The 18,972-nt window shown below is 47.2% G+C and overlaps 1 protein-coding gene across 3 annotated transcripts in view; it reads left to right on the top strand.

Annotated features, from left to right (window-relative positions):
* The window catches only part of PRIMA1 (proline rich membrane anchor 1), a 54,918-nt gene that overhangs the window by 10,458 nt on the left and 25,488 nt on the right, over window positions 1-18,972 (top strand). For 2 of the 3 annotated variants that reach the window (XM_075330799.1, XM_075330801.1), the window contains exon 3: window positions 1,534-1,702. In XM_075330799.1, coding sequence (XP_075186914.1) covers window positions 1,534-1,702 — 169 coding nt within the window. The remainder of the gene's footprint in view (window positions 1-1,533; window positions 1,703-18,972) is intronic. The other variant, XM_075330800.1, reaches the window with a different exon arrangement.

The raw sequence follows: 18,972 nt of genomic DNA, 5'->3' as shown, positions 1-18,972 counted from the left end.
TTCTCCTGCTCCCACTGCTGACCTGGTCCTGCTCCCCTCCCACTGCTGACCTGGTCCTGCTCGCACTGCTGACCTTCTCCTGCTCCCACTGCTGACCTGGTCCTGCTCGCACTGCTGACCTTCTCCTGCTCGCAATACTGACCTCGTCCTGCTCCCACTGCTGACTTGGTCCTGCTCGCACTGCTGACCTGGTCCTGCTCGCACTGCTGACCTGGTCCTGCTCGCACTGCTGACCTCGTTCTGCTCCCACTGCTGACCTCGTTCTGCTCCCACTGCTGATCTGGTCCTGCTCCCACTACTGACCTGGTCCTGCTCTCACTGCTGACCTGGTCCTGCTTGCACTACTGACCTGGTCCTGCTCGCACTGCTGACCTGGTCCTGCTCGCACTGCTGACTTGGTCCTGCTCGCACTGCTGACCTGGTCCTGCTCCCACTGCTGCCTTGGTCCTGCTCGCACTGCTGACCTGGTCCTGCTCGAACTGCTGACCTGGTCCTGCTCGCACTGCTGACCTGGTCCTGCTCGCACTGCTGCCTTGGTCCTGCTCGCACTGCTGACGGTCGATGTATCAGTGCAGGTTACAAGTCATTTGGAGCTGTATTTGATGACTTTTTACACTTCTTATAGGAATCTTTAATCTTGACTTGAGCTTTGTTCGGCCCCATGTCGTCATCTCCGCTTACTGCATAAATCCCAACCGTCTATATTTAACAGGAGATATCTGATCCTTATTTGTGTATATGAAATGAGCTTTAATGAAATCTGCTATTTATACCGCCACCTCCTGCTCCATAAATGGTACGATCTGCAACCAACAATTAGGCCGGGTAACGGGCCTGGAACAGCGGTCTGCGTGTTACATTGAGCCTTACCGGAGCCCATCAGCCCCCATATTATCATTACTGGGCGACCCTCAATTAAAGGGCACCATTAAAGGGGCACCGGTCCCGCTTCACATGCAGCACTAAGATGGTGTAACGTGCATGAGCGCAGTTCACATTTACAACAGTTTATTCACCTTAATAAGCAGCAAAAATCAAAAGAAGTCGTATATAGGAGACGGTCCAACAAGTAGCTGCTATACAGGAGGGTTGCACTAGGTGGCAGTATAGACAGTTTTCTTCCTTCTGTTTTGCATAGTTTTTTTTCCCAGAGAGCATTGCAAGACATAAAGAACCTGACATTATACTATGTGGCTGTCAATAAATTAGCACCTCAATGGGGTTTTCCAGGACTTTAATATTGATCATCTAATCTAAGGGTCAGTTATAGATTGGTGGGGGTCCTGGGGTCAGAGCCCCACTGACCTGACACAGCGCCATTTATCGTCTAGTGGCCTTTAGTGGTACTGCAGCGCTCTGCCGTCCACTTGATTTTCGCACTTTTCCACCAAGCTTTGTTCTCTGGGTTATTATCTGTAGACATGTCAGGAGTCATGGTCACCGCAGGGTCCAGATCCTATGGAGTAGACAATATGGGGGAACAGTCCGGAATTGTGCCCATTGGGGCGTCTTTAACCCTTGCTTTTCTTCTAGATCGCTCAGGCTGAACTTCAGAAGACATGTTCCAGATCCACAGTAGAAAATATACCCGGCGGTTGTCAACAAGTGTGTCAGTGCAGACCCCCGCCATTACTGCCTCCGCCTCCTCCTCCGCCACCACCGCCAAGACTCCCTGCCCCCAGTGAGTACCCCGTGACAACCAGTGAGTACTAAGGGGAGTGTGCACTAAGGGGAGTGTGCGGGGTGTTATTTTATATATGGGACATCCAAGCAAAGAGGTGGATCCGGACACCGCCACGTAGGGAGAAAGGCGTTTATAAAACAAATGGCGCGGCTTGCTCTGGTTTCTATTGGTGCAGGCTCCGGCAGAAGCCACATGTGGCGTTTATGCAGATGGAACCCGGCATTAGATGCATGTGAATTTGGCTGAATATTTGCCATGGATTTCGCCCTTACACCACTCGCTGCGCTCAATCTGGAAGCCTTTTCCTCCGCAGCGGGAGGATGGGATGATCATGCTCTTATCCACTTTATTGCAGATTTTCCGCCTGGTGTGAACATGCATTAATAACCCTGGTATGGAATGAGTGTCACTGGTGGGTCATCGCCTGCACGCAGTATAGGAGGGAGATGCCTGCACGCAGTATAGGAGGGAGACGCCTGCACACAGTATAGGAGGGAGACGCCTGCACACGGTATAGGAGGGAGACGCCTGCACACGGTATAGGAGGGAGACACCCGCACACAGTATAGGAGGGAGACGCCTGCACACGGTATAGGAGGGAGACGCCTGCACGCGGTATAGGAGGGAGATGCCTGCACGCAGTATAGGAGGGAGACGCCTGCACACAGTATAGGAGGGAGACACCCGCACACAGTATAGGAGGGAGACGCCTGCACACGGTATAGGAGGGAGACGCCTGCACGCGGTATAGGAGGGAGACGCCTGCACACGGTATAGGAGGGAGACGCCTGCACACGGTATAGGAGGGAGACGCCTGCACGCGGTATAGGAGGGAGACGCCTGCACGCGGTATAGGAGGGAGACGCCTGCACGCGGTATAGGAGGGAGACGCCTGCACGCGGTATAGGAGGGAGACGCCTGCACGCGGTATAGGAGGGAGACGCCTGCACGCGGTATAGGAGGGAGACGCCTGCACGCGGTATAGGAGGGAGACGCCTGCACGCGGTATAGGAGGGAGACGCCTGCACACTGTATAGGAGGGAGACGCCCGCACACAGTATAGGAGGGAGACGCCCGCACACAGTATAGGAGGGAGACGCCCGCACACAGTATAGGAGGGAGACGCCCGCACGCGGTATAGGAGGGAGACGCCCGCACACAGTATAGGAGGGAGACACCTGTACACAGTATAGGAGGGAGACGCCTGCACGCAGTATAGGAGGGAGACACCTGCACACAGTATAGGAGGGAGACGCCCGCACACAGTATAGGAGGGAGACGCCCGCACACAGTATAGGAGCGAGACGCCTGCACACAGTATAGGAGCCAGACACCTGCACACGGTATAGGAGGGAGACGCCCGCACACAGTATAGGAGCCAGACGCCCGCACACAGTATAGGAGGGAGACGCCCGCACACAGTATAGGAGCGAGACGCCTGCACACAGTATAGGAGCCAGACACCTGCACACGGTATAGGAGGGAGACGCCTGCACACAGTATAGGAGCGAGACGCCTGCACACAGTATAGGAGCGAGACGCCTGCACACAGTATAGGAGGGAGACGCCTGTACACAGTATAGGAGCCAGACACCTGCACACAGTATAGGAGCGAGACGCCTGCACACAGTATAGGAGCGAGACGCCTGCACACAGTATAGGAGCGAGACGCCTGCACACAGTATAGGAGCGAGACGCCTGCACACAGTATAGGAGGGAGACGCCCGCACACAGTATAGGAGGGAGACGCCTGCACACAGTATAGGAGGGAGATGCCTGCACACAGTATAGGAGGGAGACGCCTGCACACAGTATAGGAGGGAGACGCCCGCACACAGTATAGGAGGGAGACGCCTGCACACGGTATAGGAGGGAGACGCCTGCACACAGTATAGGAGCGAGATGCCTGCACACAGTATAGGAGGGAGACGCCCGCACACAGTATAGGAGGGAGACGCCTGTACACAGTATAGGAGCCAGACACCTGCACACAGTATAGGAGCGAGACGCCTGCACACAGTATAGGAGCGAGACGCCTGCACACAGTATAGGAGCGAGACGCCTGCACACAGTATAGGAGCGAGACGCCTGCACACAGTATAGGAGGGAGACGCCCGCACACAGTATAGGAGGGAGACGCCTGCACACAGTATAGGAGGGAGATGCCTGCACACAGTATAGGAGGGAGACGCCTGCACACAGTATAGGAGGGAGACGCCCGCACACAGTATAGGAGGGAGACGCCTGCACACAGTATAGGAGCGAGACGCCTGCACACAGTATAGGAGGGAGACTCCCGCACACAGTATAGGAGGGAGACGCCCGCACACAGTATAGGACGGAGACACCTGCACACAGTATAGGAGGGAGACGCCTGCACACAGTATAGGAGCCAGACACCTGCACACAGTATAGGAGCGAGACGCCTGCACACAGTATAGGAGCAAGACCCCTGCACACTGTATAGGAGGGAGACGCCTGCACACAGTATAGGAGCCAGACACCTGCACACAGTATAGGAGCGAGACGCCTGCACACTGTATAGGAGGGAGACACCTGCACACAGTATAGGAGCGAGACGCCTGCACACAGTATAGGAGCGAGACGCCCGCACACAGTATAGGAGGGAGACGCCTGCACACAGTATAGGAGGGAGACGCCTGCACACTGTATAGGAGGGAGACGCCTGCACACAGGAATGGCAAGAGCAAAGAAAAACAAGTGGAAAAACTTAAAATGGTGCGAATACAGATACCTTCAGCTTCAGCCCAGGCTCTGAAGTGTTTCAATCTCAAAATCCCAAATCCTGGGAAATAAAGCTCTGAATTATTTCCTTTTGGGTTTGTTAACCTTGTTAATTTCAATAGGGCAGCATGATCTCCAAAAAATGCATGGAGAGCCCTGATAATGGATGCATCGTTCTGCCCTTCCTGGAGCAGCCATCACTTTGCGTTCCCTCTAGAAATGAGACCGCACTGTGCGGACAGGTCTATCTGTAATTGGGCTCAATGTCCTCGTTATTGGGCGGTTTTATTGACCCTTTCTTTTCTCAATCAGTCAACTTAGGCTACTTTCACACTTGCGTTGAACGGTATCCGTTGCATTGCGTTGTGTGACGGATGCAACGGATCGACAAAACAACGGAATCTTTTTTTTTTTTCTTCTTTCGTTTTACCTGCGGCAGACTATTGTGAACGATCAGCTGATCACTCACAGCAGCCGGCCGCCGGGTGATCAGCTGATCGTTCACAGCAGCCGGTCGCCGGGTGATCAGCTGATCGCTCACAGTAGCCGGCCGCCGGGTGATCAGCTGATCACTCACAGCAGCCGGTCGCCGGGTGATCAGCTGATCGCTCACAGCAGCCGGTTGCGGGGTGATCAGCTGATCGCTCACAGCAGCCAGTCGCCGGGTGATCAGCTGATTGCTCACAGCAGCCGGCCGCCGGGTGATCAGCTGATCATTCGGCCGCCGAGAATATGTGAGGGGGGAAGAGTGCGTGGTGGGTGGAGCCGAGCGGGACCATGGCGCTGAGGACGTCAGTGCAGCGAGGAATGCAAGGCTGGGGACAGGTGAGTGTGAGTGTGTGTGTACGTGCGTGTGTACATGTGGAGTGGAGTGTGGGAGGGGGCGGAGCCGAGCGGGAAAGTGTCGGGCTCCCTGCACACGTAGCCAGGGTAAATAACGGGTAACTAGGAAAGCACTTTGCTTGGTTACCCGATATTTACCTTGGTTACCAGCATACACCGCTTAGCGCTGGCTCCTTGCACCCGTAGCCAGGGTAAATATCGGGTAACTAGGCAAAGCGCATTACTTAGTAACCCGATGTTTACCCTGGTTACGTGTGCAGGGAGCCAGAGAGAGCATGCGCAGCGAAATCCTACGGATTGCGCTGCTCAAAAAACGCTACATGCAGCGTTCCCTCCACCCGACGCAGCGTCAAAATAACAACACTGCGTCGTGCAGCGGATGCAACGCAAGACCATCCGTTGTTATCCGTAGCCAATACAAGTCTATGAGGAATAGTGAACATTTCAGACTTTCTGGTATATTTGCATCAGGCACAATAGTCTGGGAAGATCAGACCAGGAAGCGGCTCGGATACTTTGTATCATTTGTTTTGGTTACTTTTGTCCTGTGTTGATCTCTCTGGTGATGGGGAATATATTGGCCCATTTAGTGATCTAAGCTCTTAAATTCAGTCCAGACAGTCTGTGCCTGCGCCAATCTCATCCCAGCGGAGAACGCTATCAGATGGATTGCAATATCACATTCTTGATAGAATTTGCTTTTTATTACTTAAATCAACCCTTATTCATCAATTATTGCCAGAATTAAAAAAAACCAAACAGTTTTGGTCTTTTTACGCCAATCCGGGCCCGGCTTTCTGGCACATTCTGATAGTCAGAAACGTCCAATCTTGAAGCAGACGACGATTCAGAAATCCCTCCTGAATGTGGTTTTGGTTTTTATTTTTCTCTTTTAGGATTGTTTTTCTTGTGCTTTTTGGACTTTGTTTTTTTACTAGAGTTTTCCAGACATTTTTTGAAATGCGTAAAGCAATGAGGAAAACGCTGGCGTCTCCGGCACAAGTGCCTACAAGACACTCAGACGCCCGTCTTTTGAGCCTTCCATTGACTTTTATTGTAAAGTACAGAGTCTTAGCACAGAATGCCTGAGCAGCGTCAGCCGGGGTCACATGTCCAGCAGTCATCCGTTATCATGGATCCTTTAGAAATCTGTTTGCAAAAAAGTAAAGCAAACACAACTCTTTTGTCTGTTGTTAAATGATGGATGTCGACCAGATCCACTTTTAACATGTGGAGTCTATGGACAATGGATCCATTAACACATTGCTATTTATCGTCCATTTGTAACGGATCCATTAACACATTGCTATTTATCCTCCATTTGTAACGGATCTGTTAACGCATTGCTATTTATCCTCCATTTGTAATGGATCCGTTAACACATTGCTATTTATCCTCCATTTGTAATGGATCCGTTAACACATTGCTATTTATCCTCCATTTGTAATGGATCCGTTAACACATTGCTATTTATCCTCCATTTGTAACGGATCTGTTAACGCATTGCTATTTATTGTCCATTTGTAATGGATCCATTAACACATTGCTATTTATCCTCCATTTGTAACGGATCTGTTAACACATTGCTATTTATCCTCCATTTGTAATGGATCCGTTAACACATTGCTATTTATCCTCCATTTGTAATGGATCCGTTAACACATTGCTATTTATCGTCCATTTGTAATGGATCCGTTAACGCATTGCTATTTATCCTCCATTTGTAATGGATCCGTTAACACATTGCTATTTATCGTCCATTTGTAATGGATCCGTTAACGCATTGCTATTTATTGTCCATTTGTAATGGATCCATTAACACATTGCTATTTATTGTCCATTTGTAATGGATCCGTTAACACATTGCTATTTATCCTCCATTTGTAATGGATCCGTTAACACATTGCTATTTATCCTCCATTTGTAATGGATCCGTTAACACATTGCTATTTATCTTCCATTTGTAATGGATCCGTTAACACATTGCTATTTATTGTCCATTTGTAATGGATCCGTTAACACATTACTATTTATCCTCCATTTGTAATGGATCCGTTAACACATTGCTATTTATTGTCCATTTGTAATGGATCCGTTAACACATTGCTATTTATTGTCCATTTGTAATGGATCCGTTAACACATTGCTATTTATCCTCCATTTGTAACGAATCTGTTAACACATTGCTAATTATCGTCTATTTGTAATGGATTCGTTAATGCTTTGCTATTTGTCGTCCATTTGTAATGGATCCGTTAACACATTGCTATTTATCCTCCATTTGTAACGGATCCGTTAACACATTGCTATTTATCCTCCATTTGTAACGGATCCGTTAACACATTGCTATTTATCGTCCATTTGTAATGGATCCGTTAACGCATTGCTATTTATCCTCCATTTGTAATGGATCCGTTAACACATTGCTATTTATCGTCCATTTGTAATGGATCCGTTAACGCATTGCTATTTATTGTCCATTTGTAATGGATCCATTAACACATTGCTATTTATTGTCCATTTGTAATGGATCCGTTAACACATTGCTATTTATCCTCCATTTGTAATGGATCCGTTAACACATTGCTATTTATCCTCCATTTGTAATGGATCCGTTAACACATTGCTATTTATCTTCCATTTGTAATGGATCCGTTAACACATTGCTATTTATTGTCCATTTGTAATGGATCCGTTAACACATTACTATTTATCCTCCATTTGTAATGGATCCGTTAACACATTGCTATTTATTGTCCATTTGTAATGGATCCGTTAACACATTGCTATTTATTGTCCATTTGTAATGGATCCGTTAACACATTGCTATTTATCCTCCATTTGTAACGAATCTGTTAACACATTGCTAATTATCGTCTATTTGTAATGGATTCGTTAATGCTTTGCTATTTGTCGTCCATTTGTAATGGATCCGTTAACACATTGCTATTTATCCTCCATTTGTAACGGATCCGTTAACACATTGCTATTTATCCTCCATTTGTAACGGATCCGTTAACACATTGCTATTTATCCTCCATTTGTAATGGATCTGTTAACACATTGCTATTTATCCTCCATTTGTAATGGATCCGTTAACACATTGCTATTTATCGTCTATTTGTAACGGATCCGTTAATGCTTTGCTATTTATCGTCTATTTGTAACGAATCTGTTAACACATTGCTATTTATCGTCTATTTGTAATGGATCCGTTAATGCTTTACTATTTGTCGTCCATTTGTAACGGATCTGTTAAGAAAACAACAGATCTGTTACAAATGTATGCACAATGGATGGGTAAATAGCGATGACTTAAATAGCGATCACTTAACGGATCTGTTCTCCATAGACTCCCATATTAAAAAAAACCGGATCCGGCAGAAATCAGTTTCCCAACAGATCCATTGTAACGGATGACCACGGGACGTGTAAACTTATCCTTGGACTTTTGTTGTCTTTGAAAACTGCTCAGCAGTTGTTTATCTAAACATATAAATGAGACAAATCTTTTAGCATTTCGGGAGGGACCTGCTCGAGAACAGAGGAATACCACACGGTCAGAACATAGCCCAACTTTTTGAAAAGTGGGTAAATCTTAACAAATCAAGGTTACCCCACACAGCTGAGCGCAGAACATTTCTTCCAGTGTTGCACAGCAGCTGAAGGATCCGCCATATTCTTTAGGCGTTTGGCGCAGCTCACTGCAGCGCCCCCGTTATCAATACTTTGTATCACACCGGTCATGGTGACTTGTGGAATTAGTTTTCTACTTTTAAAACCTGAATTTGCACCAAACATTCTGTTGCATGACACATTTAACTTCATGCAGATTCCTCTCCACTCACCGGGGTGCACTTTGCAGCTGAAAACCCCAAAGCACGGAGCGAGGGTCACGGGGTCAGGCTTTTTAGAGCCAAACTTTATAAACGAGTCTGAAAGGAGAGGTGCAGCATCTTTAGAAACTGTAACTATTGGGTTCCATCTTATGGTATTGTCTCAGTCTACAGATACATTGAGTTGTTGGGTACGGTGGCACAGTGGTTAGCACTGTAGTCTTGTGGTGGCTCAGTGGTTAGCACTGCAGTCTTGTGGTGGCTCAGTGGTTAGCACTGCAGTCTTGTGGTGGCTCAGTGGTTAGCACTGTAGTCTTGTGGTGGCTCAGTGGTTAGCACTGTAGTCTTGTGGTGGCTCAGTGGTTAGCACTGTAGTCTTGTGGTGGCTCAGTGGTTAGCACTGCAGTCTTGTGGTGGCTCAGTGGTTAGCACTGCAGTCTTGTAGTGGCTCAGTGGTTAGCACTGCAGTCTTGTAGGTCTTGGGGTCCTGGGTTCAAATCCCACCAAGGACACCATCTGCAAGGAGTTTGTATGTTCTCCCCGTGTTTGCGTGGGTTTCCTCCGGGTTCTCCGGTTTCTTCCCACACTCCAAAGACATACAGATAGGTACTCTAGATTGTGAGCTCCAATGGGGACAGTGTTCCTGATGTATGTAAAGCGCTGAGGAATTAATAGCGCTATATAAATGAATAAAATTATTATTATTATACTGAGATTTTGGGAAACTGCTGTTAGGTCAGACTGATGATATTGTGATTTTGGGGAACATATGTTCTTTACGTATGGAGTGTTCAGTGACCAAAAAATTAGAAGCCAACCCCTCTATGACAAGTACAGCAAATGGATAAAAGTGGACATGGCCAGCTCCACGCGGCTACATAAAGGACCAAAATTCATCTGCTATACAGTACACTGCCTTACCACGATGCACTGACTTGTTTAGCCGCCTCCCACTCATCCTCAGTCATGCAGCTTCGCATTATACTGCAGTCTATGGTTCCCCAACGTGACCACATGCAACTATGTAAGGCCCCCTTCACACGTCCGTGATACACGTGCGTGTTTGGTCCGTTTCCGTATATACCGGAGACACGGCCAAACGTGCACCAATGTTAATCTATGATTGTGGTCACACGTCCGTTATTTCATTATGTCCGTGTGTGCGTGTCCGTGATCCGTATGTGTTTGCGTTTGGCACGGATGCATGTCCGTTATCTGCACGGAGCACGCACACGTGGACACAATGAAAGTCTATGGGTATGTGCACACACGTTAGTAAACACGTATGCATATACCTATAGTCCGTGTCCGTTTGGTGTTTTTATTTCTAGTGATGTCGGCTATTCTTTCTATTTCTGTGTATGTCGGTCAATCTCCCTGAGTCCGTCGGTCAGTCTCTCTGTCGGTCTCTCTGTCTGTCTGTCCCTCTCTCACAGTCTGTCGGTCAGTTTCCCCCCCTCTCTCATACTTACCGTTCCCCGATCTCCGGCGCAGCGCTGCACGGCATTCACACTGCTCCGGCGGCTTTTACTATTTTGAAAAAGCCGGCCGCCCATTAAACAATCTCGTATTCCCTGCTTTCCCCGCCCACCGGCGCCTATGATTGGTTGCAGTGAGACACGCCCCCACGCTGAGTGACAGGTGTCACACTGCACCCAATCACAGCAGCCGGTGGGCGTGTCTATACTGTGCAGTAAAATAAATAAATAAATAATTAAAAAAAAACGGCGTGCGGTTCCCCCCAATTTAAAAGCCAGCCAGATAAAGCCATACGGCTGAAGGCTGGTATTCTCAGGATGGGGAGCTCCACGTTATGGGGAGCCCCCCACCCTAACAATATCAGTCAGCAGCCGCCCAGAATTGCCGCATACATTATATGCGACAGTTCTGGGGCTGTACCCGGCTCTTCCCGATTTGCCCTGGTGCCGTTGGCAAATCGGGGTAATAAGGAGTTATTGGCAGCCCATAGCTGCCAATAAGTCCTAGATTAATCATGTCAGGCGTCTATGAGACACCTTCCATGATTAATCTGTAAATTACACTAAATAAACACACACACCCGAAAAAATCCTTTATTTGAAATAAAAAACACACACAAATTCCCTCATTACCAATTTATTAACCCCGACAAACCCTCCATGTCCGGCGTACTCCACGGACCTCCAGCGTCGCGTCCAGCTCTGCTGCATGGAGGTGACAGGAGCAGCAGAAGACACCGCCGCTCCGGTCACCTCCACACAGCAAATGAGGTGAGTAGCGCGATCAGCTGCTGTCACTGAGGTTACCCGCGGCCACCGCTGGATCCAGCGGTGGCCGCGAGTTACCTGACTGACAGCAGCTGATCGCGCTACTCACCTCATTAGCTGCGTGGAGGTGACCGTAGCGGCGGTGTATTCTGCAGCTCCTGTCACCTCCATGCAGCAGAGCTGGACGCGACGCTGGAGGTCCGTGGAGTACGCCGGACATGGAGGGTTTGTCGGGGTTAATAAATTGGTAATGAGGGAATTTGTGTGTGTTTTTTATTTCAAATAAAGGATTTTTTCGGGTGTGTGTGTTTTTTTTACTGTAACTTACAGATTAATCATGGAAGGTGTCTCATAGACGCCTGACATGATTAATCTAGGACTTATTGGCAGCTATGGGCTGCCAATAACTCCTTATTACCCCGATTTGCCAACGGCACCAGGGCAAATCGGGAAGAGCCGGGTACAGCCCCAGAACTGTCGCATATAATGTATGCGGCAATTCTGGGCGGCTGCTGACTGATATTGTTAGGGTGGGGGGCTCCCCATAACGTGGAGCTCCCCATCCTGAGAATACCAGCCTTCAGCCGTATGGCTTTATCTGGCTGGCTTTTAAATTGGGGGGAACCGCACGCCGTTTTTTTTTAATTATTTATTTATTTTACTGCACAGTATAGACACGCCCACCGGCTGCTGTGATTGGGTGCAGTGTGACACCTGTCACTCAGCGTAGGGGCGTGTCTCACTGTAACCAATCATAGGCGCCGGTGGGCGGGGAAAGCAGGGAATAGGAGATTGTTTAATGAGCGGCCGGCTTTTTCAAAATAGTAAAAGCCGCCGCAGCCGTGTGAATGCCGTGCAGCGCCGGTGATCGGGGATCGGTGAGTATGAGAGAGGGGGGGACACTTCAGTCAATCGGGGGATTAGCGGTCACCGGTGAATCCTTCACAGGTGACCGCTAATCAGTACTCGACACAGACAGAGCCGCGGTATGAGGATGAAGTTGGGTGAAGTTCACCCGAGTTCATTCTCATCGCGCAACTCTGTCTGCTGTCAGCCGACATTTATAAACGACATTGTGCATCACACACACGGACATTACACACGGACATTACACGTACACATACACGTTAATTCCACACGCACACACGGACGTTCTGCACACAAACACGGCTAGCATACGCAATTCACACAGGTGCCACACGGACCATAAAAACGGACACAAAAACGGGACACGGACCCGAAAAACGGCCCGTAACACACGTGCGTGTTTTTCACGGACGTGTGAAGGGGGCCTTATACTGCTTTTTTTTACAGTGCACAGACTTGTTTAGGTGCCTCACAATCAGGCAGCATCACACTAAACTACAGCTTGTGGTATGGGTGGCCGCACGTGCACGATCCTTATAGAATGGACCCCGTCTTCCCCATCCTTAGATTATTATGTAGAGATCCCCTTGCCCCACTTTCCTAATTTGTTTCCATCAGATGCCCCGGAGTCCTAATACCCAGCTTTTCCGGGAGCAGATAAGCCCAATGACAGGCGGTTCAGACTGCAGACCATACACGCCTCATTAATGCAGTGCGGTCGTTTTTATTAATGTAGCGCTGTGAATCCGGCTTCTTTCATGTGCTCCTGCGGCTGCGGGGTTATCACTCGAGGCCTCGCTGCTGCAGGAAGCGGCTTCAGATCTGCGAGACATGGAGTGTGCATTACTGCAAAAGACGCCTCCACTTTCCTCCAAATTAATGTTCTGCTTGCAACAGGCAAAGAACAATTTATGAGGTCTCCCGAAACCCGGCCATTTCTGAGAAGCTGCCGCTGGCCGTGGTTCACACCGAGCGTGTGTGGATGGAATCGCTCAGCACAAGATGTTCTAGAATTAAGGAACATTCTGCAGATCTCACAGATCCTGAACCCGAAGATGCTGATATATCGCAGCAGATATTCCACTGTTCATCCTGGATAATTCACCGTGTCCTGAATGTCTGCATTACACTCACAGAAGAGCTGAAATCTCATCCCTGCATGTTCAGTGTCTGCATAAGGCTGGAAACACATCTATGCGAGTAAAATCGGTCCGACTGGGCTGAAAAAAACTCGGCTGATTTTAGTTCACGTTAGGACCGATTTCAACGCAAGTGCGATCCTTTTTGCTCGCGCGTGTGTCGCGTTTGCGATGCTAGTTTCCTGCAACATCTTAATTAGCTAAAAGAGATTACACGTGTCATTTAATTAACCTTTGGAAATGTGATGTCACAATCATCTGTTGAATAATGAATGAGCAAAGTTCCTGCCACACTCGCAAATAGGAACGCTGATGTGCGTGTGTGATCCTTCTTTAAACACGCTTCCATAGGAAATCATTGAGACAAATGGTGCGAGAAACTCACAAGTGAGAAGCAGCCCTAATGCTCAGGTGATGGACACGGTAAAGAACCGACATCTTCATATCAGACTGAACACACAAGTGATGTCCAACTAGGGGTGTATGACATGGTATTATGTGCAATCACATGGAGCAGAACTGCAGCTCTGGAGTATAATACATCAGGTAACTCCGGATCAGTAATGTACTGTATGTACACAGTGACTGCACCAGCAGAATAGTGAGGGCAGCTCTGGAGTATAATACAGGAGGTAACTCAGGATTAGTAATGTAATGTATGTACACAGTGACTGCACCAGCAGAATAGTGAGGGCAGCTCTGGAGGATAATACAGGAGGTAACTCAGGATCAGTAATGTAATGTATGTACACAGTGACTGCTCCAGCAGAATAGAGAGTGCAGCTCTGGAGTATAATACACCAGGTAACTCCGGATCAGTAATGTACTGTTTGTACACAGTGACTGCACCAGCAGAATACTGAGTGCAGCTCTGGAGTATAATACAGGAGGTAACTCAGGATCAGTAATGTACTGTATGTACACAATGACTGCACCAGCAGAATAGTGAGTGCAGCCCTGGAATATAATACAGGAGGTAACTCAGGATCAGTAATGTACTGTATGTACACAGTGACTGCACCAGCAGAATAGTGAGTGCAGCTCTGGAGTATAATACATCAGGTAATTCCGGATCAGTAATGTACTGTATGTACACAGTGACTGTACCAGCAGAATAGTGAGTGCAGCTCTGGAGTATAATACATCAGGTAACTCCGGATCAGTAATGTACTGTATGTACACAGTGACTGCACCAGCAGAATAGTGAGTGCAGCTCTGGAGTATAATACATCAGGTAACTCCGGATCAGTAATGTACTGTATGTACACAGTGACTGCACCAGCAGAATAGTGAGTGCAGCTCTGGAGTATACTACAGGAGGTAACTCAGGATCAGTAATGTATGTACACAGTGACTGCACCAGCAGAATAGTGAGCGCAGCTCTGGAGTATAATACAGGATGTAACTCAGGATCAGTAATGTAATGTATGTACACAGTGACTGCACCAGCAGAATAGTGAATGCAGCTCTGGAGTATAATACAGGAGGTCACTCAGGATCCGTAATGTATGTACACAGTGACTGCACTAGCAGAATAGGGAGTGCAGCTCTGGAGTATAATACAGGAGGTAACTCAGGATCAGTAATGTAATGTATGTACACAGTGACTGCACCAGCAGAATAGGGAGTGCAGCTCTGGAGTATAATACAGGAGGTAACTCAGGATCCGTAATGTAATGTATGTACACAGTGACTGCACTAGCAGAATAGTGAGTACAGCTCTGGAGTACAATACAGGAGGTAACTCAGGATCAGTAATGTAATATATGTACACAGTGACTGCACCAGCAGAATAGTGAGTGCAGCTCTGGAGTATAATACAGGAGATAACTCAGGATCAGTAATGTAATGTATGTACACAGTGACTGCACCAGCAGAATAGTGAATGCAGCTCTGGAGTATAATACAGGAGGTCACTCAGGATCAGTAATGTAATGCATGTACACAGTGACTGCACCAGCAGAATAGTGAGTGCAGCTCTGGAGTATAATACAGGAGGTAACTCAGGATCAGTAATGTAATGTATGTACACAGTGACTGCACCAGCAGAATAGTGAGTGCAGCTCTGGAGTATAATACAGGAGGTAACTCAGGATCAGTAATGTAATGTATGTACATAGTGACTGCACCAGCAGAATAGTGAGTGCAGCTCTGGAGTATAATACAGGAGGTCACTCAGGATCAGTAATGTAATGTATGTACACAGTCCCTGTGGTCATCCACATTCATTTGTTACGTCTATGTTCCCCCCATGTACATTTTCAGACCTCTGTGATGCCTTTGGACATTGGAGGGAGTTGCTTTGTAGGGGTCGGAAGCAGGAATTTTGTTTTTAGTTCACTAGTATTTATAGACAGAGCAAACGTGTGAGATGACGGGTGCGCACGTTTCTGAGGCTCATCGTGATCCGCTGCTTGTTTCGTCGTCGTCTGATGGATGGTCGTTCTGTGTATTTAATAAAGTGGAAACAATCTTAAGCTGCACTATAAATAGCTGCAGGAAACAATGGAGAATTTGGCCCATTTCCTTAATAGAATACACCCAGCGACCCTATAAATACTGCGGCGGAGCCATGATAATGCGATTATCTTGCCGCTGTCATTAACGCCATCTTGTGGCTTGCGCAGTCCTGCAGATCATTAGCGCGACTCCGTCATGATTAAATTGTGCTACATTTAATCTTTAGAATAATTGTTAATTGTGTAGAAGGAGAAAACACGGATTATCTGCCGCGGTTGACATGAATCTGGCCTAATTAACAACCGCTGCTTTTAGAAATTCGTTTTCGTTCCGCTGTTGGCTGAGTTATATTTAGAGATTTATGGTGCAGGGAAATATCCGTTCAAGTCTATCAGGTTTTTAGATACATTGAAGGGTTTTTGTTATCTTCAAAATGCACAAATGAATATGAATGGGAGGTGCTTAAACAAGTCTGTGCATTGTGAAAAGGCAGTGTACTGTACAGCAAGTAGAACTTCCTGTCTCCTCTTTACCTCACAAAGGTGCAGGTGATCACCCATGCCATGTAGCACCTTAGCCTGCAATGTAATATGGAGAAGTATGATTAAAAATGAATGGGAGGAGCATAAACAAGTCTGTGCATCATGGAAAAGCAGTGTACTCTACAGCAAGTAGAACTTCATGTCTCCACTTTACAAAGCTGTAGATGATCACCCATACCAAATAATAGCACCTTAGCCTGCAATATAATGTGTAGTAGTATGATTAAAAATGAGTGGGAGGTGCATAAACAAGTCTGTGCATTGTGAAAAGGCAGTGTACTGTACAGCAAGTAGAACTTCCTATCTCCTTTTTACCTTACAAAGCTGCAGATGTTCACCCATACCAAATAGCACCTTAGCCTGCAATGTAATGTGGAGTAGTATGATTAAGAATGAGTGGGAGGTGCATAAACAAGTCTGTGCATTGTGAAAAGGCAGTGTACTGTACAGCAAGTAGAACTTCCTGTCTCCTCTTTACCTTACAAAGCTGCAGGTGATCACCCATGCCATGTAGCACCTTAGCCTGCAATGTAATATGGAGAAGTATGATTAAAAATGAATGGGAGGAGCGTAAACAAGTCTGTGCATCATGGAAAAGCAGTGTACTCTACAGAAAGTAGAAATTCATGTCTCCACTTTACAAAGCTGTAGATGATCACCCATACCAAATAATAGCACCTTAGCCTGCAATATAATGTGTAGTAGTATGATTAAAAATGAGTGGGAGTTGCATAAACAAGTCTGTGCATTGCAAAAAGGCAGTGTACTGTACAGCAAGTAGAACTTCCTGTCTCCTTTTTACCTTACAAAGCTGCAGATGATCACCCATACCAAATAATAGCACCTTAGCCTGCAATGTAATGTGGAGCAATATGATTAAGAATGAATGGGAGGTGCTTAAACAAGTCTGTGCAATGTGCAAGGCAGTGTACAGTGCAGCAGATGACTTTCCTGTTGCTGCTTTACCTTCTAGAGCTGTATGTGGTCACCCATACACAAAAGCTGCACTATAATGGGAAGCTATAAGATTGATGATGAGCGGGAGGAGCCTAAAACAAGTCTGTGCATTGTAGAAAAGCAGTGCACTGTACAGCATATGACATTTTTGCAGCTTTACATACCTGCATGTACTGAAATAGTGGTCACTGATATAGGAAGATGCAGATTAATGTGGAGCTGTACAATTATCCGCAGACAGTTATTGGGGTCGTCTCCTTTAATCGGAATATTCCAGAACAATAAAAGTTTTCGGAATTCTGCTCGACTGCGGCTCATAGAGATAAGGAATAAGCTGCGGTGGGAGATTCCCTCTCTGATAGCCGTGTAATCAATGAGGATAGCATCTCCTACCTACAGGCTACGGCTCAGCTTCATTTCAGAGGATGATTGCTTCTTTTATCTGCTGTGGACATGGAGGGAATAGAAACAACACAATCACCTTCAACGCCAGGAAAGTTTCTTTATAAACTCTTATTTTAGTAGAAGGTTCATATAAACCTGAGGAAACCCCCCCCCAACAATTAAAGCGGTCGTCCACAACTTGCCCAACGCCGGTTTAATCAACTCTGAGCCAAAAATAAATCAAAACCCGATGATGTCAGCTCCGGTGTCCCATCACATTGTCCTATCATGTGCCGGCTACAGCCATGGAGCCTGCTGCAACTGCTCCCCAGTATTGGCTGATAACAGAGAGTAATTGTAGTCACCTGTCACCCGTAGTCATCCATTAGATGCGACAGTCCCGGGACTTTACCCGGCTCATCCCAAATGCCCTGGTGCGGTGGCAATCAGGGTAATAAGGAGTTAATGGCAGCCCATAGCAGCCAATAAGCTCTAGTTTAGTAATGGCAGGCGTCTATGAGACACCCCCATCACTAATCTGTAAGTGAAAGTAAATAAACACGAACACCCAAGAATCCTTTATTTGAAATAAAAGGCAAAAAAGCCCCCTCTTTCACCACTTTATTAACCCCCCAAACACCCCTCCAGGTCCGATTTAATCCACACAAGGTCCCACAACGCTTCCAGCACTGCTACATCTGACACTCACAGCGAGCTCGTTGTGAATTCTATGCAGCATCTGAAGTGAGTCGTGCTATCAGTGGTGACGTCACTCAGGTGATTTCCGTTCACAGCTGGAGTCCTTCACCTGTGACCGCAAATCAGGCCGTGACGCAGAGGCAGAGCCGCATGATGAGAATGAACTTGAGTGAACCTCTGACATCACAGCTGCGGGCTCTGCCTGTGTCGCGGCACTGACGTCAGAGGTTCCCCCGAGTTGATCCTCATCACACTGCTCTGTCTGCTGTCAGTGGGCAGTCATGCTCTATAGTGCTGGATGTGACAGGAAATAGATGTAGCAGAGCTGAATCGCCATGGGACTTCGTGTGGATTACTTCAGTCCTACAGGGGTGTTTATGGGTTAATAAAATGGTGAAAGAGGGTGTTTTTTGTATTTTATTCCAAATAAAGCATTTTGGGGGTGTATGTGTTTATTTACTTTCACTTCCAGACTAATGATGGGGCGGGGTCTCATAGATGACTGCCATCACTAATCTAGGACTTAGTGGCTACTGTAGGCTGCCATTAACTGCTTATTACCCTGATTAT

This window comes from Anomaloglossus baeobatrachus, chromosome 12 (assembly GCF_048569485.1).
Source record: "Anomaloglossus baeobatrachus isolate aAnoBae1 chromosome 12, aAnoBae1.hap1, whole genome shotgun sequence".
Taxonomy (NCBI): domain Eukaryota; kingdom Metazoa; phylum Chordata; class Amphibia; order Anura; family Aromobatidae; genus Anomaloglossus; species Anomaloglossus baeobatrachus.
This window is presented reverse-complemented; position numbering and strand designations above follow the sequence as displayed.